At 34.1% G+C, this 27873-nt stretch overlaps 1 protein-coding gene across 4 annotated transcripts in view; it reads left to right on the top strand.

The window, feature by feature from the left end:
- Positions 1-27873, top strand: part of CNKSR2 (connector enhancer of kinase suppressor of Ras 2) — a 258302-nt gene that overhangs the window by 73463 nt on the left and 156966 nt on the right. For all 4 annotated transcript variants that reach the window (XM_065900458.1, XM_065900459.1, XM_065900460.1 and 1 more), the window contains exons 4-5: positions 332-419; positions 25287-25328. In XM_065900458.1, coding sequence (XP_065756530.1) covers positions 332-419; positions 25287-25328 — 130 coding nt within the window. The remainder of the gene's footprint in view (positions 1-331; positions 420-25286; positions 25329-27873) is intronic.

A 27873-nucleotide genomic window follows, 5' to 3' on the forward strand; every position in this document is an offset into this window, starting at 1 on the left:
ATAAACTAAAATGTCTTTGCTAAAGCATGCCTTTTTGGTGTTGTTTTATTTTAGATGTAGTGAAGAGACCTCGTAAGAAGTACGAAAGAACTTTTAAATATTAAGCACTAAAAAAAGAGAAATTTGATGGAAAACAAACATTTTTCTTGAATTATCTTCCAAGCATTTCCCTCGATTTTCTTCCTTAAATATGTTCCGAATATTGTTTATCCCTATGTAAACTTCAGAACAATTCATTTCATATTATTCAAAATCTTATTTTAGGCTATTGTATTTGGGGAACTTTCAAAAGCTGTTCCTATTAATCACAGTTTTCCTTTTTCCTTTATAGATCACCATTTGCTGCTGTCACAGACTATTCAGTTACAAGGAATAATGTCATACAGCTCTGCTTGGAATTAACAACAATCGTGCAACAGGTATTAGCTGGAAAATTTTCTTCAGTTAATTTATTAGCTATCTCATATTCTAACAATGAGAAGTACTTGTATTTACCAAGAGATTATAAAATACTGGTTTGGGATTTTTCTCATTCAAAGACAAATGGTTCAAAAGAAACCAAATACATAATTCATTGGAAAACTATGCATATAGCCCAGTAAACAAGAGTTTTATTTATCAGCAGATGTAAAAGTAATCTGAACCTCCAGAGACAGCTTTATAATAAATAAGTAGGTTACTCTCACACTTTTAGTGGGGATGACTAAACTGTATGGCCTTTCACAAAATTAAATTAATACATTTGAATAACAATCTGAGACTTTTGCTCTAAGACACCATTAGTTCCTTATTAGTACGACTATAGTTTCATTTATATAGGTATACATACAAACAAATATACATAATAGCCTTTAATTATCACCTTAATCATTTAAATGATCTATTTACATGACCCAGTTTTTTTACTTTGAATATTATTTAAGCCAGGGACTCCAAATCGAACGTGTTCAGTAGTGCAGCAGCTGATGTAAATGTCCTGGCATAACATGGAGAAGTGGTAGAGGAGTGAATTGACTAGTACATATCCTGCAAAAATTTGTTTAAATCTAATAATAAAACACATCTGAGAGGTGTGAGGCTAACCACTCTGTGTAAGCCTCATGTCAACCTATTGCTGCTACTGCTGGTACTTTCTCAGGGTGCCATTTTTTGTTAAACTATCCAGTGATGCAGAAATAGGGAAAGCAGAGGATAAAATGTGATGATACAGAAGATTATTGGGGAAATTCATGATTTAATTTATCTTTCTACTCCCTGGCCTTTATGACGAGGGATAATTTTCTTATATTGCCTGTATTTTCTCAAATAAGAATTTTTTTTAATACAATCTTAAATGTTTCAATATATTTTCTGTTGTACCGTATAGATTTTATTAGCACCATTTCTCTGAAATTGCAGGTTTATAGAAAGGAGAGTAAGTTTATGACTTTTAACTGTGGAATACAGCAGACATTCATCAGGATTATATCATAGCAGTAAGAAAGTAACTCACTGCTGTTAGTCACAAACATGGATGAAGATGATAAACATTTTATCAGCCTTGAAATGCTGTTGTCTCACTACATGTCTTCATATTTGTTATCAGTAAATTTTATTTCTGAATGTCAAAGATTTCAACTGGATATTAGGGAGAAGAGTGGAATTTTAGGGCAAAGGTCAGCAAACGTTTTCTGTGAAAGGCCAAATTTTAAGTATGTAAGGTTTTGTAGGCTTTAATGATATAGGCTATATGGTGTTTGATCCAAGTATTCAACTGCAAAAGCAGCCGCAGACAATGTGTAAGTGAAATCAATGGACATGGTGATGCGCCAATAAAACTTGTTTTACAAAAACAAGCAGCAGGTTGAATTTAGCCCTGGGCCACAGTTTGCTGACTCATGTTCTAGGGCTATGCTAGTCCAGTGTGGTTCGTGGGCCAGTAGCATTATCATCACACAGAAACTTGTTAGAAATTCAGATTCTTGGCACACACTCCAAATGTACTGTGGGGAGTGCCCAGGAATCTGCATGTTTACTAGTTTTCCAGGTGATTCTGATTCTCATACACTGTTCTAAGGCATAGGAATGAAAGAACAGTAATATAATCTATGGGTAATTTTTCTTGTAGATCTGTATTGTCAGTGACATTTCTTCAAAAATATGTTTCTAAAGCTGTTTTTTTTAAAGCCATTAAACTTGACCAGAGATTTGAGATGTGGATAATAGACTATTAGTTTCTTCCCTTTTACCATGAGAGAAAGAAGTTTTCTCTGCTTTAAGGGTACCTACTGCACAGTATTTGTATGATAATCATTCATAGTACGTTGGATATGTGTTCAGTAGCAATCTATATGCCAACAGTCATAATAATACAATAATTATCCGCTACATGACAAGATCTGTGATAACTATTATATGTATTACTTAAGGTTTTCAAATAATTGAAATACTGTGGAATTAAATGGGAGAATTGAGTTTATTTTTCAACTTTTTAAACATGAGAAACTCATATGTATTATCCATTCTATGAGAATACAATCCATCTGATGTCACCTTCTAAAATAATGTCATTTCCATGCATAATTATGACAGAAAGTGGATGTTTTTTTTTTTTTTTTTTTAAACATCTTTATTGGGGTATAATTGCTTTACAATGGTGTGTTAGTTTCTGCTTTATAACAAAGTGAATCAGCTATACATATACATATGTTCCCATATGTCTTCCCTCTTGCGTCTCCCTCCCTCCCACTCTCCCCATCCCACCCTTCCAGGCTGTCACAAAGCACCGAGCTAATATCCCTGTGCCTTGCGGCTGCTTCCCCCCAGCTATCTACCTTACTACGTTTGTTAGTGTGTATATGTCCATGACTCTCTCTCGCCCTGTCAAAACTCACCCTTCCCCCTCCCCATACCCTCAAGTCCGTTCTCCAGTAGGTCTGCGTCTTTATTCCTATCTTACCCCTAGGTTCTTCATGACATTTTTTTCCCTTAAATTCCATATATATGTGTTAGCATACGGTATTTGTCTTTTTCTTTCTGACTTACTTCACTCTGTATGACAGACTCTAGGTCTATCCATCTCATTACAAATAGCTCAATTTCATTTCTTTTTAAGGCTGAGTAATATTCCATTGTGTATATGTGCCACATCTTCTTTATCCATTCATCCGATGATGGGCGCTTAGGTTGTTTCCATGTCCTGGCTATTGTAAATAGAGCTGCAATGAACATTTTGGTACATGACTCTTTTTGAATTTTGGTTTTCTCAGGGTATATGCCAAGTAGTGGGATTGCTGGGTCATATGGTAATTCTATTTGTAGTTTTTTAAGGAACCTCCATACTGTTCTCCACAGTGGCTGAACCAATTCACATTCCCACCAGCAGTGCAAGAGTGTCCCCTTTTCTCCACACCCTCTCCAGCATTTATTGTTTCTAGATTTTTTGATGATGGCCATTCTGACTGGTGTGAGATGATATCTCATTGTAGTTTTGATTTGCATTTCTCTAATGATTAATGATGTTGAGCATTCTTTCATGTGTTTGTTGGCATTCTGTATATCTTCTTTGGAGAAATGTCTATTTAGGTCTTCTGCCCATTTTTGGATGGGGTTGTTTGTTTTTTTGTTATTGAGCTGCATGAGCTGCTTGTAAATTTTGGAGATGAATCCTTTGTCAGTTGCTTCATTTGCAAATGTTTTCTCCCATTCTGAGGGTTGTCTTTTGGTCTTGGTTATGGTTTCCTTTGTTGTGCAAAAGCTTTGAAGTTTCATTAGGTCCCATTTGTTTATTTTTGTTTTTATTTCCATTACTCTAGGAGGTGGGTCAGAAAGGATCTTGCTGTGATTTATGTCATAGAGTGTTCTTCCTATGTTTTCTTCTAAGAGTTTGATAGTTTCTGGCCTTACATTTAGGTCTTTAATCCATTTTGAGCTTATTTTTGTGTATGGTGTTAGGGAGTGATCTAATCTCATACTTTTACATGTACCTGTCCAGTTTTCCCAGCACCATTTATTGAAGAGGCTGTCCTTTCTAGAAAGTGGATGTTTTTAATTTCTTGTGTCTCCTTTAAACATCTGGATCTGGATGACCAGTTTAAGGTTAACTTTTGAGTAATTGGCCCACTCTTTGTTGCCTTGCAAACAAAGACTGCAATTCTAAATGGCAACTCTGATAAGTTTTCTTGAAAATCTTGAAGGAGAATCAGGTGTATTTATTTTCACTGAACTCATTCATACTTAATGTTTTCCCATATCAGAAGTAGATAAACAAAGTGATCTTTAAAAAAAATTACCTTTCTTTTAACTTTTACCGTAGAGTGAAGTCAAAAGTGGAAAGTTTTCTATGTGTAGAACTCACAGGTTCCAGAGCATACCTCTGTCACGCTAACCTTCAAATGTTACGTTACGAATGGCTGAAATGATTTTCAGTGACTTAAAATTTCCTGTAGAGGCATGTGCAGGGGTGGAAGTGCAGTTTGTGTGAGATAGGACTAACCCACCCATTCTGCTATTTTAAGAACCTACCATCTAAGTAACAAGTGATGCAGTTTTTGTTTCCAGAACGTATGAACACCTGCTATAGACATCTACTTCATAGAAGATATATGCCATTCTGATATTGCCCTCAGAGGCTTGTTCATGCTCATAACAGGACCTTTTAACAGCTGCACTGTTTGGCTCAACATTCTCTTTAGGAATCTTACGTCAAGGCATAATGGGTTTAAGTTTTGCTATTTACAGATCAGGAAACATTAGGTAGAAGAGAGAGAGAGATACTTTTACAAATTGAACTTTAAGTACATCCTGTCTTGACCAAGTAATTGAAATACTCCAAGTATACAGAGGACACAGAAGGACTTTCTGTACCCTCGACCACTGTACACTCTGTTTTGAAGAGGATGCCTTGCCCTTCTTGGGAAGAGGATGCCTTGCCCTTCTTGGGAAGAGGATGCCTTGCCCTTCTTCTTGCCCTTCTTTTGAAGAGAATGTCTTGCCCTTCTTGGGTAGCAGAAACATCACCCATTTCTGTTTTTTTTTAAGTTCAGTAGCTCATAACATTTCTCACAGTTCCTTCTACCTCACTCTCATTTTCCCATCACATGTCCTGTTCCATGTGTCACCTTTAAGATGCTTCCAAACAGAAACTTCTCTGTATATGGGTGTTCTTGGTTCTTGCCTTGCCTACCCCCTCCCAACATGTTACCTGACTTGATATCTTAATTCACTTACTTTAACCAGGTCTTTTATGTGGTACCTTAAAGGAAATATTAGTCGTAAATTTCTCTCAATAAAATACATCTTCAGGGCTTCCCTGGTGGCGCAGTGGTTGAGAGTCCGCCTGCTGATGCAGGGGACACGGGTTCATGCCCCGGGTCGGGAAGATCCCACATGCCGCGGAGCGGCTACGCGCATGAGCCATGGCTGCTGAGCCTGCGCGTCTGGAGCCTGTGCTCCGCAACGGGAGAGGCCACAACAGTGAGAGGCCCGCGTACCACCAAAAAAAAAAAAAAAAAAAATACATCTTCATGACATTATAAGTATAGAATGGATCACTTTCAGACTAGTCATCCCAAAGCCCAGCTCCAATTCTGTCGCTTTCAGCGATTTTCTCCTAATTTCCAAATTGATTACAAATTCCTCTTTGGAATTCAAAGGACTCCAAGTAAGGTTCTAACATAATTTCAATTTTATCTTCTAGTACTCCTTTGTATCTTAATTGTACTCCAGTTCATGTAGATGAGTTATTGTTGGTAAAATAGATCTTGCAGTTTCATCTTTTTATGTTGTGAGGCCTCCTCAGAACATGTCCCATATATCTTTTTATCACTGCCTGTCAAAATTATGTCCCATCCTTTAAGGCCTCTAGGAAATGCCACCCCACTCATGAAACTTTTACTATTTCTCATAATTGTTTGTATACCCCATACTTTGACCATTTATATTTAATCAACCATGGTTGATGTGGTTGCGATTAAATTAAATATACCACCTTGCTCTTTGTCTTCTATGTCTCCAGTCTGGTCTTTGTTCCTTTTTCTGTATTAATTATTTTTTATGATTACAGTTTGTCCCCTTTGTTGACTTATCAGCTACAATTGCTTGTTGTATGAGCAAAGGTAGAAATCCCTTAAACTTACTTTACATGCATTTTACATCTTGTCAGTTATATTCTGCTGTGAGTCATAATTATCTGACTTCCATTAGACTGTTTTCTTCTTGAAAACAGGAACAATGTTGTGCTCATTACTTACTTGTTAAAATAAATTGACCTGAGCCCCAGTTATCCCATGTAGTTAGCACATACTCATTTATACTCTTCCAGAAAAATCTAGAATTAAATGCTTAACTCGTTACTTATTTTTATTTCAACTCCAGTGTAAAAGCTGCAGTTCTGTCTCTGCTACTCATATAAAGAACCCCAGAGATATACAGAGATACCCATCACTTTACATCTCAGTTTATTCATTAATTAAAATTAAAATATTGATCCTCATAACCATTTTCCAGTGCTAGAATGAAAGTGAACGAAACTTCTGAAACACTATGCTGTTATATGACACTAACAAAATATATTTTTTAGAGGAAACTTAATTGTAGGCATGATATGAATGTCTGTAAATCATCTCTTAAATAATCTATTATTTTTCTACTGTTGTGTGATGTCATATCTTTGATGCCAAGTCTTTCTGGGCTCTGTGGTCTGTTGCTACCTATCTTGGCAATAGGAATGAGGATGGTAATTAAAATGATGAAATAAAACAGTTAAGTGTTTGCTTCTTGATGATGAAACTACAGGTGATTTTAGTTTATTTAGACTATGTTTCTGTATTTTTCAGATTTTCTAAAATGAATTTGAGTTATTAGAAAAACAAAATGAATGCTATGTACATTGAAGAAATACTACTTTCAGTTTGATGAAAGAGCACAGCATAGATGAATACTTATTATATTTTAAAATAAATTACGTAGTTTACAAACAGTCGGTGTCCATCTAATGGTCTCATTCAGCCATTAAATACACACTAATCATCTCATTCACTTGGAATTGTATGCAGTATCTAAAGGCAGAATTAAACTTAAGCTGCCAGTAAAAGAGGCCAACTTGAATAAGCAAAGTGTAGATTTAAAAAAAATATATCTAGGGCATGCATTTATTACCAGGCTTTCAAGAAATCTCATCTGAACAGTTATGATGATAGTTATGCTTTGAAATATGCTGTACTTCAAATTATTTTCACTCAACTTTAATTATTTTTATTCCCTTTGAGCAAGATGAGATGATCAATATCTAAAAATAAACTGTCACAAATAGCTTTTTTTTCCCCTTCTTAGCACAAAGGAGTGGTACTATGAAGTAAGTGGAAAGTGCTTCTTGATATTGGCTACTTATATTTAAAGCAATGCAAACATTAGAGGAGAAAGAGAAATTTCTTTTAACAAGCTCTGTTTGGAAGAATTTATTTAATCTTACTGTATCTGTTTTTCTTATTTCCAGATGTGATGGGTTTAGACAGTTATAGTTGAAGTCTTTTAAAGAGATTCTTCCCCCCAACACCTCTTCCCCACATAAGATATAATAACACATTTGAGAAAAAAGGGAAACTGGTTTTAAAATCTTAAATGGGAAGAATTCTCACAAAGAACTGAAGCTTCAGATATTTAGAGCACTGTCAGCACCTGAAACAAAAATGAGACAGGTACCCACGCACTTCTTGTCAGCATTGAAATAATTGCCATGATGCCTACCCTAATGAGTATCAGCTTAACCTAAAATTATTCTACTGCACCATTTAAAATTTTTTCCAGTTCAAACACAAAAAATGATTAATTAGATTGTCACTAGTTAAGAAATGGGTGCAAAAGTATCGGTTTGCAAGGTGAAACTTTGGTGGAACTTAGAATACTTGGGGCAAGGGACGGAGGGTGGGGACAATGAGTATTGGGAGATTTGAGGCTTAGCCCTGTTGTTTCATGAGCATTTCACCTTGGACAAACCATCTATAAACAGAAATAATTCTATCATTGTGAGAATCAAATTAGATGTATTAAAAATGGTTCACAAATGTGAAGTGAAAAACAAAAGTAAAGTATTATTAATTATAAAATGGATGAGAAAAAGACTTGATACAAAGAACTAGAATAACAAGTTTGTTTTAAATAATAAATGTACACAGATTTTTTTTCTCCATTTGGTGTTAGTTTTCTTCAGCTACATATACAGTGAAGGAGATACTGAGAGAAAAATTTCAACATGTGAAACATTTTAAATCAGATTTTGAACTGTTAAATGCAGAGTGAAAGCTTCCTTTTTTGCTTATTTAAAAATTTTTTTAATTTAATTTGTAAGTAAACTTTTTATTTTGAGATAGTTGTAGATTCACATGCAATTGTAAAATGAAGACTTCCTTTTAAAATTCAAGTTCTGCTGATATACTCTTACCTGAAATGGTCCCTTCTAAATTATATATTATAAAATGTTCTTGTGTTTTCTCATGGGCTTGCTCGTTTTTCATCCTTTTAAGGCTCATTTTTCCGTGTCCTTGAGTATCACTGATTTTCTGGATAGTGTTTGAAACATACTTCTTTCCCTTACCATTCCCAGCTTAAAGTTAGGAAAAAAAAAAAAGGTCAATAGTCTTTCACCTAAGATGGTTATAAATAATTTTTGAGAAGAAAAAATACAAAGAAAAGAGAAATTTTAGAAACCTTTCTAAAAACATCAATCTATTTTAAATATGTGATTTTTTACCTACTGCATGGTCAACAATTTCCTTTCCCACCCTCTAAAATCTGAAGAAATAGCATGTACTGTTCAAAACATCTTAACTGAGAGAATCTTCACTGAGAACTGGAAGTTTTTTTAGATGTTGAAAGAGAGCTTTTATGGTCCTAGCTTGTATTCGTTCCGTTGATGTTGTATGGCATCTGTATAAAGGTTTGTATGTAGCACACTCTATACTCCTCTAATTTCTATATTTTTTATATTATAAATGCAGTGTAATATGCTTTATAGAAAAATTTAGAGTAATGAAAAGAAAAAAAACATTGCTTGTAATCTTTCCACCCAAAGAAAACGCCTGTTATCATTTTGCTTGTTTTACTTGCCATTTTGTCTGTTTTCATCTACATACACATGTATATTTTCAAAATGGTCTTTTTCATCTAGTATTGTGCCATAATTTTTTAAATTTTACTGCATAGTTATTAGGTATTTTGTCCTTTAAAAAAGTTTATAAAATAATAATACTCATTAATTTAAAAAATACAGAAAACCATAAAGAAGAATAGTTACTGTCATCCCAACTTAAGCACCAGAAACAACTGTGCCACTGCTTTGGTCTTTCCTCTAATAAATATCTTTACTTAAGTTGTTTTTCTGATTTTATGACCGTTCATTTGTTTGATTTTTTTCCCCCATATTTACCTGTCTGATGTATTTTGTTCCTTTCTAACTCTTTGTTCAAGAAAATGGAAAAAATAGTCTTCAAAGGTCAATAGTGGAAATGGTTCTTTTTGATGGACATCTTCCTCTAAATTATGTGTGTGTGTGCTTTCTACTCATTTTTGTTACCTTTACACCATTTTAAATACATATCAGTAAAAGTAAACTATGAGTTATTCTTTAAATATACATTTTTAAATAAAAATGTAAGTGAACATATTGAGTATATAACCCTTTAAAAAAATATTCCTGCTTGAATTTAATCTAACCTGTTTTATTTTAATTGGGTTGTTATTTACTCAAGGTAAATACCCAAGAGAAAATAAGAGCTTTTTTAGGACTTAATTGAACTGGTATTTGTGGTTTAAATTGTTAGGGCATGTATTTATAAATAGCAAAAAATAAAAGATTACAGAATTTTGTAAAAATAGCCTTAGAAATGATTTTTTATGTTTTATTAAGGATTTAAGCAAGAAAATTTGGCCTATGAGTTTATTGACAGTACTATCATATTTTACTTTATTATGTTTTATCTATATGAATATTACGTCCTTTACCTTCCTAGTTGACACTTTATATTATTTACTCTTACCTTTTATGGCAAAATAGGTTAGTGAGCTTTGATATAAAGTAGATCTGAATTCATTATGGCTCTGCTCTTTACAAACTGTGTGAACTTGGACAGATTACTTCATATCTCTGATAACTGTGTCTTTATTTGTAAAGTGGATCACCAACCACCTTGTTGGATTATTGTAGGTGAATTTATGTGAATGTTGGAAATTGATCTAGTTCATGATCTGGCATTTTAGTGAGTGCTTAATAAATGGCAATTTTAGTTACCTTGTATAGCAAAAGATCTTTGGAAACTCTCTCAGTTAGTTTGTTGTTTCACACAAAATTTAAAGGAGTGATTCTCTGCTTACTTTTGGTACTGAGGGGCAATGAAGAAAGATGTTTCTACAATGAGTGATTTTTTATAAAGAATTTTGGTTTAATTTCGGATGATTTTAGAATTTAAGGCAAATTGGTAACTATATATGTTTCATATTCTGGATGATATTTTGAAATGTCCATGTTCAAATGGAATACAGAAATTAATTTTGGTTACTTGTGAATTTGCCATCCCTATCCACATATTCAAGCAACCTAGAGTTGAAAGTGGAAAACTCGAAACTTGTAAAGGTAAAAGGCTAGTGTATAATAAATAGTCAGTCTTACAGAATGTGTGTTGTAATAGGGATATTAAGATTCAAGTAGTAGTGAAGTACATGTAAAGTTCTAAAATAGGAATATAAATTATACTGGGGTAGGCAGGCTATATTCTGTGGTTCATGTAGTAAGTATTAAACCATATGAAAGCTCAGCCAGGATAGTCTATCATTCATCTCAAACACAGCTTTAAATATTATTTTTGCTGTATTTTCAGGGTTAGTGTTTAAGCCTTCCTGAATCAGACATTCTAGGTGACCTGAAAAATGGACTTGGGCTCTTGGGATTTGAAACTGGTACATTTCAGACCAAAAACGAGGACAAACTTTATATGTAATTTTTAAACAATATGAATTACATTACTTAGCATACCTGTTGAAGGCAATATGAAAGATAATGTTTTTTTATTTTATATTTAAGCAATATATTTTAGTTCAATACTCAGTCCTTTAAGTTTTCTTCAGTTGTTTCGGTTGATGATGAATAAGCAAAGCCATTATCTTTTTAAACTTGTCTTTATAATCCTAATGTAATGAATCAGGAGTTAGATATAGAACTATTAGGCACAGTACCCAGATAGCTTGAGGACTATTTTTCTGAAGACAAATATAAAACTAAAAACATATAGAGGGCTTCCCTGGTGGCGCAGTGGTTGGGAGTCTGCCTGCCGAGGCGGGGGACACAGGTTCGTGCCCCGGTCCGGGAGGATCCCACATGCCGCGGAGCGGCTGGACCCCTGGGCCATAGCCACTGAGCCTGCGCGTCCGGAGCCTGTGCTCCGCAACGGGAGAGGCCACAACAGTGAGAGGCCCGCGTACCGCAAAAAAACAAACAAAAAAACATATAGAATTTGCAAAGCTGAGATTATGCTGTGTATATATGTCTGTATCCCTTTGAAGGCCTAGAATATAGCATTATAATCTGAGTAGATATAAATACACAAACAGAGAGAAAGAGAAATCCTCATTCTTGATGTTAAAAAAAAACATGATTGTTGGTAGCTGCAAATTTTCTGAAGGCTCAGACTGAAAGGTAAAGAAGAGTGATGAAATTATTACATGATAATAAGACTTTAGGAAAGCATCTTTCTGACACTTTTTTGTGAAAAATAACTTTAAAACTTTATATTATATGAAAATGAAATAGGCTGTTTATATAGGTTTTTTCTTTTACAAACCTAGACTATGTTGCATGTTATCTGAGCATCTTACCAAAACACTTTTAAAGATGTAGATAGTATCACCATTAATAATAACAGAAGAACTAGATGTGTGGTGTAGTATATTAATTAAATTCTTTTAGATAGCAAATGACAGGATACTGTTTCTCAGACATCTGTTTTGTCACTATTACATTTCTAAATTCATGTAATATTATATATATACACAAAAGAATGCATGTCATGTATATGTTATGAAGCATAAGAATAATCAGATACTCATAAATTGGCCATTTAATTTACTAACTAGAACATTACCAACATTGTCTTAGTTATAACTATGCTCCTCCCCATCTCATTACCCTGCCTCTTCTCAGGGTGTTTATTTTTTTTTTTCATAAAATAGTTGCATACATTTTCTAAACATCTCATTTAGTTACGCTTGTCTTTATAAAAATAGTATCACTCTGCATATTACTTTTTTCACTTGATGTATTTCTGAACTCATTCATGTTTTGTTTAGTCACTGTAGTTCATTCACTTTCACTCCATATAATACTTAATTGTGTGTATATACTCCAATGCGTATCCATTCTCTTGACCATGAATATTTGGATATATACTTACATTTAGTTATGTATGTAGGAGAGTAATTGCTGGCTTATACGGTATACACATGCTCATCTTTACAAATGTACCACATCCTGTTCCCAAAGTTTTATTGCTTATTTATGTAATGTACTTTCATTGTCTTCCTACCTTCTGAATTACTATATTTTGTCTTATTATGCAGTTCACCTTTTGAGGGGCTTTTAACATTTTCTCACAAAGACTCCAAGAAGATAGAACTTTTACCATTATTGCTATATTATATATAAGGAAACAGATGTAGAAAGATGGGTTAGGTGATTCTTAACCCTTGTAGGTGGTCAGTTTTTCAGAAGAGAATCCCTGATATGCTCCCATTTGTAATGTATTGTGATGATTCTTTTTAAAGAATCAAGCCAAGAGTAATACTAATCCATTTAAGAAAAGATTTGCAGTGGTGAATGCAAGTTGTCTGCCTTTTGCACCTCTGTGTCTCCAGTGCCTGGCAAATAAATGTCTGTTGAAAGAATGAAAGGATTAATTTTCCCCGTAAAATTTCACCTAAAAAAGGGTTACAGGATTTTAAATGTAGCTGCTGTAACTGATTCTGATGCTGATGAAAACCTGAGAGAGAACTAAACAGAGTTGATAAAATCCAGGTATATCATGATTATTACAGATACAAAATTAGTCCTTAAAATTTTAAGGCTGCTTTTTCCTATTTCTTCTCATTTTAATGCTTGTAACTCCAGGGAGATGAGTTGGGAGAAACAGCGGTGATGGCACCAGTCTCCTTGTGAAACTGGTAATGAGCTAGTGAATTGGGGAGGGGAGGGGAAAGGAATTATTGCGGAGAGGATCAGAAGCTTGGAGGGGAGGGCTGGTTTTGGAGCTAAAAAAGGTTCCTATTACTGTCCAGTCTGCTTCCCACCCTCCCCAAATAAATCCATGTGTGCATTTCCGAGTAGCCTTTAGAATGCTTTTGTAGCTTAAAAATTCCAATTTTGATCTGATAGCAAATTTAGAAACCTGAACCCTAAAGGAATATAGAGCATGATGTTACTGGACTATGCAGTGCCATAGCAGGAGTTATCAAAGTACCTAAAGGGAAAAATCAAAAGGTTTGATTAGGTAACTTTATTGGTTCTGGTTCTGCAAATATTTTCTTGTGTATCTTGCTCTTATTTAAGTGCTATCTGCAAAGTTTTTAATGCCTTTTGAAATGTCTACCCTAGCACTATTCAGCAGTTATTAATACCATAGCTATTAATTTCCTTTTCAGTGTCTCACTGTTTTCCACAGCCCTCCTCACACCACTAAATATCTCACTAGGCCTCCTGTTTCCTCCCATTTAAACTGTCTGCACAAATGTTCTCCTGCCCTGTCTCCCCACAAAGATTCTGAACTGCCTTTTAAAATTGAAATGTATTTGGCCCTTGGCTCTTCTGTTCATCTTTTTAACCCCTCCCTCAAACCATATCATCTGGATAAATCCTATTCCTTATGACATTTAAAAAGTATTAGCAAGAAAAAAAGGGCTATATAAAGTGTAATAGGCAGGCGATAGTATCATTACTATTTTGAGGTTGGCAAAATGCTTTTACAACATGTTATCAGATTTGTTCCTCACAATAATCAGGTGAAGTAGGTAGACCAGATGTCATCCCAATTTTGTAAATGAGTAAATGGAATTTTAGAGAGGGACCGTGACATAGTCAGTTAGTGACATGGCCAGGACTCAGATCCAGGTGCTTTGACATGGTTTGTAATACTTCTTGCTCATTGTTTCTCAAGTTTGGCCTCATCTTAGAATCAAGTAAAGAACTCTTTATTTAAAAACACTGATATCTGGGTCCCATCCAAGACCTATTAAATTAGACTCTCTGTGGTGGGGTTGTAATCAGTATTTTTTAAATGATACCTCAGTTGATTCTAATGTGGAGCCAAAGTTGATAACAACCGTGATATAGTCACACTTTACTGGTTTAGTATGAGAGGAACGTGAGGTGGGAAGAAAATGTATGTGATCAAGAACAGTGTTTACCAATGGTTGGTCCATGGACCATGATTCACCCAGGGAAGCTTGCTAAACATGCATATTCCCTGGACTTCACCACAGCACGGTATGAATGACTGAGAACTATGGATCAGGAGGTTCAACTATTGATAGGTGATATCAGCCCAGAGCCCACACTTTTATAAAAGAGACTAGTTAAAGTTTTGAATTTACAACTGTAGTTATCAATTCATAGTCTATCTGTGCCGTACATGCATATCCAAAGGGATTAGACTTGTCCTTTGAAACATCAAATATAACTTATTAACAAAAATGGTCATTGTGCATTTGTAATAAGGGGAGAACCAGTGCTAGAAACTAATGTGGTGTCAACAGACAGAGGCAGGAACTAGAGTTACTAAAACAAGAAGGAATAATAATAACATTTTTAGCATTTATCATGAATTATATTATGCCTTACATGGATTATATCATTGAATCACACAAAATCTATGACATAGATTTTCATACTTACATAAGATGAACGCAGCAAATCAAAGAAAATATAGAGCTACTAGTTACAGGCACTGATTTTCTGAGGCATTTTGCCCTGCTGCCGAAGTAGTTTTTAATAACCCAGGCCTCTTGGGTTGGGTCAGAGTAACCACCAACATCAGATAGGTAATTCAGATGAAATTAGGCCCTAACACAAGTGAAATAATGGATTGAAATTGTAATTGATAGTGGCAGGTTGAAGAACTGGTCAGAATTAAGTAATTAGGACAAGTGAGCATGAATCAAACTTAAAAAAATGAGGCAAAAATTCTCTAAAATACAAGATGGGAAAAGACTAGATTTGCATGAAGGTAGCAGAATGTAGTCTGAGGTTAATTGTGAATTACATTGTGTGAGGAGTGATATAGCCCCTCACATTTCCTGAAATGAAGAGGTACGGTATGTAAAATTCATAGAGTAGTTACTGCATTAAACGCTACGTTGGTTAGGTCTTCATTTGCTTGAGTGTTCTGTATCTCCCTCTTTTATGGAGGATTGTATCAGTCAAAGTAAGCTAGATTATGCTGTACTAACAACCTGAAAATGTTAGTGGCTTTTAATAATACTCATGTCCAGTGCTCTCCATGTCCATCCTGGGTTGCTATAGCTGTTCTCCACATCCTCTTCACTTCAAAGCTCAGAGTAGCCTCTTCTTGAACACTGCTGGCAGAGGGAAAAGAGAGCATGGTGAACTATGTACTGGTTATTAAAGTTTCTGCGTGGAAATAAGACATAGCACTTTGGCTCACATTTTGTTGAACAAAGTAAGTCATAGATCCATGGCCAACATCAGTGGCTCCAGGAAGTTTACTTTTCCCTTAAAAAAAGAAAGTATATATTTAGAAATCATAATACAAATCTGCTACAGTAATGAATCTCTAAAAAATTCCAATATAGCATTATACCAGAATTTTAAGGACAACAATGTTTATTTGAATATAAGGAAAGAGGCAATAAAATTAGGTGCTGAAATTTTAAATATCAAGAAAACAGCTTGGTAAAGGTTGAATTTGAAGAATTTCTTATTTTCCCTCAATGGTGTGTTTGTATGCATGTGTATGTCTCTTGGTATTTTAAGTATAATCTACTGGAATATGGGGTGGTAGGTTTGGTGGGAGGGGGAGACTTCTCGAATTTTTTCAAAGCATAAAATTCTGCCTTATAATCACTCAGTGTTATGACTAGGAAACACTAAATGGATACTGATTTTGTGTAATATCTATTTTGAAGGTGTACCACGTTAAGCCTAGATTTGAGCTAGTAGTATTACTCGGACAGTTTAGTATTGTCTAGGATTTAAATATCTTATCATCATCAGTGATCTATAAATATTTATTGAGTGTCCAGGTAAGTGGCACTTTTTCATATGTTGGACACAGTTACTGAAAAGAAATGGTTTCATTTTGTCCAAGCAAGTGCATTCTAAGTAGATAAAAAGGACAAAGATACATGAGCTTAAGGAATTTTGTAAACTAATACTTAGAATTTGTTTCACATATACTATAACTTCCATTTATTTTCTGGCAGCCAAGTGTATGATGTTGAATTGAAGAATTAATGTTTAATTTATATGTTTATTTGTAATGGGGTGTGGTATTTATCTTTGCTTGAACTCTTTAGTTGAATTTGTCACGAGGGAAAAATTGTCTCCCAATTTTAGACCCTATAGATTTTCTTTTCATTGTGATATGTTAGATGGTCATTACAGTAAGTAACTTGAACATGTGGACGCTAGAGAGACTTGCAAAGAAATTTTAGCTTCATTGAATGAATATAAAATTCTTAATATCTTTTGCATAATATGAATCTTCATGCTGAGAAAGGCCCAATTATTTTTGTTGAAAATATCTGCTGAGATCATGCAGATTAAAGTTTAAAACCAAACTCATGTTTAAAGTTATTTTAAAACTGTGAAACTCTATTTTTGTACAAAATAGTATGAAGAGACTAAGTGTGCTGTACTAGTTTGTATAGCAGTTAGTTTTGTTTTAAAAATATGGCTTTAAAAGTTTCATTTTTTTACACCTAACCTATAAATATTTACTGTGGAATATGAAAATAGAGAACCAATGGAAGAAAATAATCATAACTGATAAATTCACATTTTATTTATAGAGTGTCAGAGCACCTTGAGAAATTAAAGAGACAGTACAGTTGAATATAAGATTCCTTCTTTGAAAATATTGACAATCTAATGGGAAAGACTAAGACTAACATATAGATTACTGATGGAAACATAAAATATGTACAGTTAGTAGTTATCTGATTGGCCATTCAAAATCATTTAGGTCTTGACTCAAGACATGCAGAATAAACAAACTTGGTTCATAATGGGGATTAGCTCATTCACTGCCCCTTCAAGTTGTCAAAACAAAGCTATTAAAGTTACAGGATCACAATCTCACTCTAATGAGTTTTCTAGTCAATGGTACATTGACTTGACATTTTTACTTTTTATGCCTTTTGACAGTTCAATCTTGAAAAACCTCAGTGGTTTTTGGATTTGTTGGAGAGCCACTTAGATGCTGAAAAACACAATCAGACTCACTTCTGCTTGTACCCCCAAGTCTATATGCTAAAAGATTAGTTTCCACACCCTTTCAACTGTTGAAACATTAGTCTTTCATTGTCAAGTGGAAGGCGAGAGTGATTAGAGTCAAATGGGGTTTCATTTTAGATGACCTCCTGGGGGAGAACTGGAGCAGTACTTTGAAGAGGAATATGATCTAAGATGCAGAAGAATATGGTTATGTTCACCAACAGAAAGACTAGGATGGCCTCTAAGGTCGTGCCCACCCACACATTCTCCTCCCATTCTTTGTTAATTGCACTTTTTATGTTACAACTTGTAACCTTATTTAACCTAATGAAAATCTTAGCCAATTCTTTTAAAAACTGGTCATTTTAAAATTTCAACAGATACCATCCTTCTGAACATTCTTCTTCTCATTCCAAAATCACATCAGAAAGACTAACAAGTATGTGGTCATTGAGTCAGTCACAACGGTGAAGGGATTGCCAAGGAGGTAGTTGTGGGGTTATTGTACCTCTGCCTTGTTTGCCAATGACATTTATCTGAAATTAGAATGAAACTATGGCCTTTTGATAACACGTTCAGGAAGGATGTCGATGCCTGTCTATTCACCGTGGACATTCTTCTTTGTACTCGGGACATTCAGTCAGCTTTCTGTCTCTGATGAATCTTAATTTAGTTTGGACTTTTATCTTTCATCCATTGCAAATCTTTTATCACTGGCACTGCTTTCTCTGTGCCCACAAAGCTATGTGATGGGTACTTTGGATTCATTTTCATGCTTTTCCATATATTACCTTACAAAGAGAATTGGTGTCATTGTACTGTGTGGCTACTGTAGATGTCATAGTAGACTGGAATCTGCCCTTTGCTGAAGGAAAAAAACTGAAGGATCTGGTTAACGACTGGGAATTAAATCCCTTTGTTTTCTTCCCAGATACTGCTTTTACTGTTATTTGTTTCTTGGTAAATGGCTTCTCCAACTGTTGGATGGACTATAGTATATTTCTCTAGACCTGCACTGCTGTCTAACATGGTAACCACTAGCTGCATGTGGCAATTTTGGGGGGCTTTGTGGCCGCACCTCGCGTCTTGCGGGGTCTTAGTTCCCCGACCAGGGATTGAACCTGGGCCACAGCAGTGAAAAGGCAGAGTCCTAACCACTGTACTGCCTGGGAATTCCTTGCACGTAGCAGTTGAAATGTAAATTTAAGTAAAATTAAGTAAAATTATAAATTCAGTTCCTCATTTGCACTAGCCACATTTCAAGTGCTTAATAGCCACACATGTCTAATGACTATTGAATTAGATAGCACAGACATAGAATATATTATTATAACTCTATTATCACTGTAAGTTGTATTAGATATGTCTCTGTAGCACCACTTTCTCCATTTACTCCTGGCCACACAACTAACTCTTCCTCCATCTGGCTCTTAAACATAAGCATTGTCTGATCTTGTCCTTAGCTATCTTCTCACTACACATATTCTTTTTTGATGAATTCATTGTTGTTTGTTTTTCTTGTACCTTTAATTGTCTGTTTAATGTAAATATTTCCCAGATCTGGTTGTATTCTAGATCCACTTCAGCTTTTTCAGCTACTTGCTGGACAGCTTTGTATATGTCCTCTCAGCAACTTCTAATTTTATATGCCCAAAATAGAGTTATTTTATTCTCCCTAAATTCTCTCTTCCTATCATCTCTACAGTGTTATTCATCCATTAGCCCTGGGGTAATGTTTAACTTTCCTCTCCCCATTATTCTCTGTATCTAATGAATCAGTCGCCCAGTTCACTCATTCCTGGCTACCTGTATGTCATCCATCTCTCCTCATCTCCCCTTCCACCATCGTAAACTCAGTTCAAGTCCTAATTACATATCACATTTTCTATCGAAAAATTATTCCGACTGACCTCCCTGCCTCCAGCTTTTCTCCCTTCCGAAGCCATACCTTCTTCCTCATCATTTTCGTAAAACATACGTTTGATCACATACTTCCCATACTCACACATCTGTGAGCACTCCCTTGTAGCAGAGTAAAGAGCATACTTATTCATCCTCACTAGAGTTGAAATGTCTACTTGGTATGTCTAGAAAGGTACACAACTTTCCAGGTCTCTTCCATCTGAGACCTGGCACCAGTGTTACTCCTGTAACTAAAGGAAAGGAACAAGAGGAAAGGAACTATGAGAAAAGGAACAAGAGATGTCTATTTGAGTTGTTAAGCTAGACCATAGAGTTTGAACTCTGCTCCCACCCCACCCCACCTCACCCCTGTATCCCCCCAGCACACACACACACACATACACACACACACACACACACACACGCTTATCATTCACATTGTTGTTTAACACCAACCATGGCACTAGGTAAGCTACCCTGACTTCAACCTCACCCAAATGAAAGTCAAAAGAAATTGTCAATCGACTGAGTTAAGTCTTTGCTACCCTAATAGAATGGGTCTTCAAAATAGATTGTTATACAAAAATAAAGCTTTTATTCCCTTTAAAACAACAAAATTCCTCCAGCCTATCATTAGTAGCTCTCCACAATATGACATGTTTTTCTAAGCTTTCTTTCTCACTGCACTCACCCCACATACCTTACACTCTAGCCAAATTGGTTTGCTTACTCCTGATTGTGCCTTTGTTCAGTGTGTTTACATAATTTGGAACGATCTTTCCTCATGAACCCCCAATTTCCAGATTTAAAAGCTATTTAAGACCAGCTAAAATATCATCTCTTCCAGAAGGTCATTCCAGAGTTAACAAGTAAGGATTTATCTCCTTTTTAGGGGGATCTTCTGTTAGCATTTATCTTGTGTACGTTGTATTATTATTTGAATAGTTTCACCTATTTCTCTACTAAATAATGAAATAATGGCCAAGGACCAAGTTTAATTTATCTTTGATCACGCAATAGTCCCTGACAGAGAATTGCATTTAGAAGATGCGAGAAAAAAAAAAAAAAAAACCTTTTTGGTGAATGGTATTGTGACTTGAGTGAATGAATGAATGAATAAGAGTGTAACACTAACTCATTACATGAACTAATCACTGAAGCATCATATGAAGAAATTTTGATACCTTAATAATAGAATATGTGAAGTATTCATTATACAAGTACCATTATCAAAGGATTGCATAGATGGATTATTTAAATATTACTTGTAAGCAAAGCAATATTTTTTATATTATTTGTATAAATGTACTATAATATATGTACTAAAAAGATACAGATGAAAATTTATAGCATTTATAGTTACAAAGTTCCATGCAATAGTATATAACATTAGAGACATACACTATTTCTCTTCACTCTCTTTATGTATTCAGTATTAATAACTTATGTACTGTTCTTGTGACTATCTATAATACACAGTTGATGAGAAATATTACTTGTACTGAGCATCCTAGTCCCCAGGTGACAAAGTATTCAACATTTATGGTAAAATATATGGTGGAATTTTTTAATGTATTCTGCTCAGTATAGCAACTGGCTCATTGTTTCACAGAAAGGGTAACTGATTATGATCCTGTGTGGGTGATCTTATTTTGCTAAGAAGAAAAGGGATCAAAACTGAAGAAACACTCCTCTTTTTTATGAATATTGTCATATTAAGAATTTGGGGCATTTAAGTGTGCATCACATGGTTTGTATAAGCATTATATATAAAAAGGATAAAGAAGAAATGCAAGTGTTATTTTGCATGTACAGTAAAAGACAGCATGAGCTACTGAAGAAAATTCCTGGGAGTATATAGTGGCATAGCTCTAAATCCAATTTTAAAAATCTAAATTTAATCCTAACCTAAAAATAACTAGAACGTCAGAGGTGTACCTTTCCATAGTATGAATAAGTTCATAAAATGGAGATTTCTCCATATGCAGTGCGATTTTATTTTTAAAACTTGGGGGTATGACCTTTTGGGAAAAGATTTGGCCCTAAGTGGTAACAAAACCCACACTTCAGAAGCAAATACTTTAAAATCACAATTTGATGGAAATAAAATAACTTACTGATAAGATGACTCCCTCAAAGTACCTAGGGCTGTATAAATATTTAGCACGATAAAATGAACTCCAAGAAATTATAGCTTAACTAAATAGAACATAGTCATTTAGTTTCTATTCTTCTCCCTAATATAAAGCAGCAGGTTAATATGTGCTTTTTGTGTTGTTCTGCTTTATTGTTTTGTTTTTTTTATGCTGTGTCTCAACCTTTGTGAAAGCCTTTGGTTTTCAATAATGAAGAGGCATTCTGGCTGAAAGAAGGTAGAGATACAGACAAGTAGAAGCAGTATTCAAAGTAGTAAGCTATTTAAAGAGAAATAAGTTTACTAGCAGGAAAAAAGAAAAACCAATCAATAAATTGGGGGAACGTATAACCAAAACACAAAGCTCTGAGAAGCTGAGAACTGTTTAGAGTGAGCTAGCAGATACTGTTTTTAAAGCAGTTTACTGTTTTATGGATTCTATATATTTGATCATTTTTAGTTTGATTTGGTTTGGTATTCTTCTATCACATGATATCCTATGAAATAGAATACATGTTTCTCAAAATATTATCTTTATCAAAATCATCTTGAGGACCCGTACTCTGGATCTACTGAATCTCTATTTCTGGGGATGGACCTGGGGATCAGCATTTTAACCCACTCCCCAAGTGATTCTCACATGTATACAGAAGTAAAATCTGAAAAATCACTGCAGTAGCTTAACTGTGTTTGGGTGTACTTTCATTGCTTTTGCAGTAATGCCTTTATTTTCTTTGCCTAAAGGACCTACTTTTTCTAAGACCCAATTAAAAGCCACCTTCCTGATTTTTTTAAGGCAAAGTTAAAGTTGTTTCCTCCTCTACTTCCCCAGCCCCATGATCCTGCCTTTATTATAGTAATTATTGGTGTCCCAAAAGTCTTAGTGCATATTTAAGCTTTAATAACTTCACATATATAAATATGGTACAAACATCATTTGAATTTTAATTATTTCAATTTCTTTTACAATCATTTAGTTTTATATCAAGTGGTAAGTTTTTAATTTTAATATTTGTGTGTGACAGTTTTTTAGACCCATGGAAATACTCGGCCACCTTCGTCACCGGATGTAGCTCCCTTAGACTTTATCTTGTGGGGTCATCTCAAGTATGCATCAGTACTTCATTCTTTGAATAATACTAAGGCCAGGATCACAAATGTAATCCTTTTAGTCACTGAGAAGGAGCAGCTGATGAAAGTTTTTACAAAGTTTGAAATTTGACTTGCACAAGGTATAGCCCAATACAGTGGTTTTGTTGAATTTTAATAAGAAATATATTAATATTTTTAAATTTTAAATAATTGACCTTTCATATGTTGATTTGTGTAACTTCATGGCATTTATACTTCTAAAGTTATTGAAACTTAAAACTGCATGAAGACTGTAGAATTCTACATATTTTAACTTATTTGTGTGAATGCCTATCTCCTTAAACTGCACTTCTCTAAGCCATGTTTTATTCATCCTTCCATCCTTAACACAGATGATTAATATTTGCTGAATCAAGAGGAAAAGTACATCTATTATACATTATCCAATTGGTTTAATATATTCAATATTATTAAACTGTTACTAAATATATTTAGATACATTTAGTATATTTAAAATTTAGCTTCAAACATATTAATATACTTAATATTTAGTAATATTTACTGTTTCCATCCATTACAGTTATCCTTTTAGATGCTCAAATTGCTCCATCTCTGGCCAGTGAGAATCTCTTCATGTTGGCTTCTGAGTCCTACTGACACAATACTCGTAGTCTTTAATAGCTTCTTTCTATCTTGTGTTACAATATAATCCATGCTCCTCTTGTACAGTTCCTATCCCAGATCTGGTATTAGCCATTTTCCAGGAAGGCTTGGGAAATGGTATTTGAAGACCACCGATTGTGGGGAGTTCATTTATTACTAAATTGGTCATTGTTTCTATGCTTTTTCAGCGGACAGAGCTAAGAGAAGCTTACTAACATACATACATACATAATACATCAAGAGACTCTGAGGTTTTTACTTAACTTCTTATGTATGTATCTGCTTTCTCCCATGCTAAAATTACTTACCAATGTCACCAAGAGTGATAGAATGATACTGTCATATAACTGTTCAATTGCTTCATCCTATAAAACACACACAACAGTTTCAACAAAACAGTAACAGAATAACAACACTACTACCAACAATATGGTTTCTGAAAATAGTATAAGATTTTGGTTAACAGTTCTTTTTCTTATATCATACTAGGGATGTACAAGTAGAGTATATTTTAAAGAGACTTGAAATAGTTACTCTGTGTGATTATTCTATCACTAGCAGAATATTCATTTAGATCATATTTACTTTTTTCCTTGAGAAGAATCCCTTTGAAGTTTGAACATTTAATCATATCCTCTGATTCTAGGAAGGTAGGTAATTAATGAAACTTGCATCCATTACAGCTGAAGCTAGCTGTAGAGGCAGCATGGGGAAACTGGGCAACTTCCCAGCTTTTCCCAAATCGTTTCTTCCCAGTGTAATTGTGTTTGAAGTTAATTCTGTAAAATTGGACTCTTGCAAATTCAGATGTAAGTACAAATGCACTTTCCAAATATAAATGTTTTATCTACACCTTGGCTCCTCTGTACACATAATTCATAGTTAATTATTAAGAGTTGACTTTATATGAGTATATAGACACAGATATGATGGTGTTTGTAGCAAACTTCTCCTTTGGTACAGAATGGCAAGGCCCAATCCTTAAGTATTTCTATTAGTTTGTGAAATGAATTAGGCCAAATTTAACTTTAAAAATTTTGGCCCAATAAGAATATGTACTTCTTCTGACAAGGTATTGTGGTGAAGTGGCATTACCAAAAGCTATGTTGAGTAAGATTCCTTTGTGTCAAAATTAAATTCAGGGGAAAAAATGACGTGGATTCTCATTCCTCGAAATATGCAGTGTTGTGGAATATGGATATCTTTTTCAAAGTTAGATAGCCAAATAATAATTAGTTAACTTTATATTTTAACATAAAAGTAATTAGTTTAAAATTTTTAAATGATACAGAGCAACAATAATTCATACTTAAAATGTATTTATCATTTACTGTATGCCAGATAGTGCTAAGCCATTTATTTCATTTCCTCATTTGATTCTCACACATCCTTATTGGTTTACTTATAATATCATGCCCATTTTATAAATTCCTTGAGTAAACTGAACCATAGAAACACGAAGTTTCTAAGCAAAGATCATTTTGCTATATTACTGCTTATTGTAAGTCTAGCAATTGCAGATAAAAAGACAAGGGTGAATTTTTAAAAATAATTTTTTTGTAATTTCAGGAACTCAAATTTAGGCAAGAACTATAAACTTGATATTCATTAGTAGCATATATCAATTTTAAGTGCATAATAAAAGTGTATTTAATATCTTGCAATAAAGTATTTTTGAGATTTTTGATATGACTATTGAAATAAGTACTAGTGTTTTTCTTAATGTTCCAATCTATAATAAATCAGTATTTGAAATGTTGGAAATATTTCAACAAAATACATTTATCACATGTAAAAGTTTAGACAGGAAATGATTATAGTAATTTTTCCAATATTTGTTTTTATATCTATTCAATGTATATTATCCTTTATTATGTGTGTTTAAAATTAGTAAAATTAGAAAACACAGTTAAGCAAAAATTAAAGTATCCCTGTAACTGACCATCAGAGCTAACCAATGTGAATATATTAGTTAAAAGGAATGCTTGATTTTTTAAAATTAATGTATATGTTTCTTATTTTTAGGATTGTACTGTATATGAAACAGAGAATAAAATTCTTCATGTGGTAAGTATACTTGGATTTATTTTCACCTTCATTACAAAATATGTATTCCTTTGTTTAACTAACTATTAAGTAAAAAGCTACAGCCTATAAAAAAGTGAGCCCTGTATATTTTATAGGAAAAGTACAAAAAGATCGAAACATAACAGGTTATATTAGTTATAACCATTCTATTGTAACTTAATAGAAAAATATGACACAGTACTTTAAGATTGTAGTATGTAGCAAGGTTAAAATGCAATAAAGAATCTAGAGAAAAGGAAATTTGAAATAAGAATTTTTCACTCTTGACCTGTGACAAAAAGAAATCAAAGTATTTGGTTGTATAACAGAGATAATTTACCTCTGTTGTCATTTGGATGAAGTACTTCATAAAATAATCAAACTGCCTTTACTCTGATTCTGTGTTCACCAACCTTCTAAATTTTAACTTGGCCATATTTATTGAATCAATTCATGACTTTGCATGTGTTTCATTTTATTACTAGAAATACTGAGTATGAGTACATTATACTTTGTAGAAAGGCATCTTCTTTCTTCTTAATGAAGTTTGCTGGTTTTCTTTTTTTTTAATAAATTTATTTATTGTATTTATTTACCTTTGGCTGCATTGGGTCTTCATTGCTATGCACTGGCTTTCTCTAGTTGTGACGAGCAGGGGCTACTCTTCGTTGAGGTGCACGGGCTTCTGATTGCGGTGGCTTCTCTTGTTGCAGAGTATGGGCTCTAGGTGCACGGGCTTCAGTAGTTGTGGCATGTGGGTTCAGTAGTTGTGGCTCACGGGCCCTAGAGCACAGGCTCAGTAGTGGTGCACAGGCTTACTTGCTCCGCAGCATGTGGGATCTTCCCGGACCAGGGCTTGAACCCGTGTCCCCTGCATTGGCAGGCAGATTCTTAACCACTGCGCCACCAGGGAAGCCCTTGCTGCTGCTTTTCTTTGTTAATCCATTTCTTGGTTAATGCTCATCTGCCCTAATAACTTCACCTCTATTAGAGATGAGTGACAGCATAAATAACATTGAAGAAGTTTAGAAATAAATGCAATATATTTACTTCGGTGATTTTGCATTTCAGCTAGTGAGAATTTAAAGATCTTGTCTGATAATGATTGAGACAGTGGATTGCATTAACCAATCAATTCAGCTCAGAAAGCACTTGTATTTTCATGTTATTATTCTACTGCCCTTCCTGACCTTTTTATGCAAGGATGGCCCAGCCTTCACTAGAAGGTAGTATACTTGTGTATTACTTTTCTAACAGTAAGAATTATTTTTTAAAAATAATAAAATAGTATAGTATTCCACTTGGTATGTAATGCTGGGATACTTTATTTATTTATCTATTTATTTTTGAAGCATAGTTAACTTTACAATGGAATACTTTCTTTAAAACAAAATTTTCAGACAAGTCTCTTTCTAGGTTTCCTGTAATATAGAAGAAATCACTTGGAGTCTAAAAATCTGTGTCTGAATCCTAGTTCTATCACTTTCTATCTCAGTGACCTTAGTCAAGTGATTTAACATTTTTTGAGCTTTTGCTCTTTTTTAAGGTAAATTTTAACAATTAAAAAAAATTTACTAAGATAAAATTATGTTAGTTCCAGGTATAAAACATAATGATTCAATATTTGTAAGAGACTTTGTTCTTAATATGTAAGGTGAGTATGTGTGCTCATATAACCTAGTAGAGATTACAGTAGCTTGAGATATGCACTAGAACATAAACCGCCTCAGACCAGACCCAATATCTTTATTTTGTCTGGAAGGTAAGGGAGGCATTTGTCAAGAGGAAGGAGAATTTATCACTTATGAAAACCTGCTCTATCCTAGGAATTCCAGAGGCAGTACAAGCATCAGAGTGTTCTTCAATACCTGGGCAAACTGAGATAGCTCAGGAAAGTTGTGAGGTGTATCTCTATTTAAAGATGAGTAAAGAAAAAGAATGGGAAAGAGAAGAGGAAGTATCCTCTCATACATTAGAAGAAAATCTTTCCCCATGAAGTAAGTTTATTAAGAACATCTATTTAATATTCTCAATAAGAACTAAAAGAACATTGTTTTATTAAAATAGAATACCACACTATAAAGAAGGTAAGGCCACTATAAACTGAGCACAATATGGACTAAGAAAACAGTCTCTAAAACTCAGAACATGGAAAAAGAGATTAAACCATGCTTAAAGCAGCAAAAGCAGACTGGATATTGAAGAAAATTGAAACAGTGAGACACAAGATAAACTTTAATGATGCTCAGATATTTAGTAAATTACTGAAAAGACAAAAAATGAGAGAAGATAATAGCTATAGAGTATAGATTATGGATAACCCACCTTCAATTAATTGTTAGTTTCTAAGAAAGAAAGTAATAGGAAACAAAGATATAATAGAATAATTTAGAAATAGAAATAGGGAAATTTGGATTACTCAACCAAGTCAGAAAATGTGTTGGAAAGATAACAGCTTCAACAACAAATGAACTTATATACAAAACAGAAATAGAACCACAGACATAGAAAACAAACTTATGGTTACCAAAGGGGAAAGGTGGGG

The sequence above is a fragment of the Phocoena phocoena genome, chromosome X (genome assembly GCF_963924675.1).
Source record: "Phocoena phocoena chromosome X, mPhoPho1.1, whole genome shotgun sequence".
In the NCBI taxonomy this organism is placed as follows: Eukaryota; Metazoa; Chordata; class Mammalia; order Artiodactyla; family Phocoenidae; genus Phocoena; species Phocoena phocoena.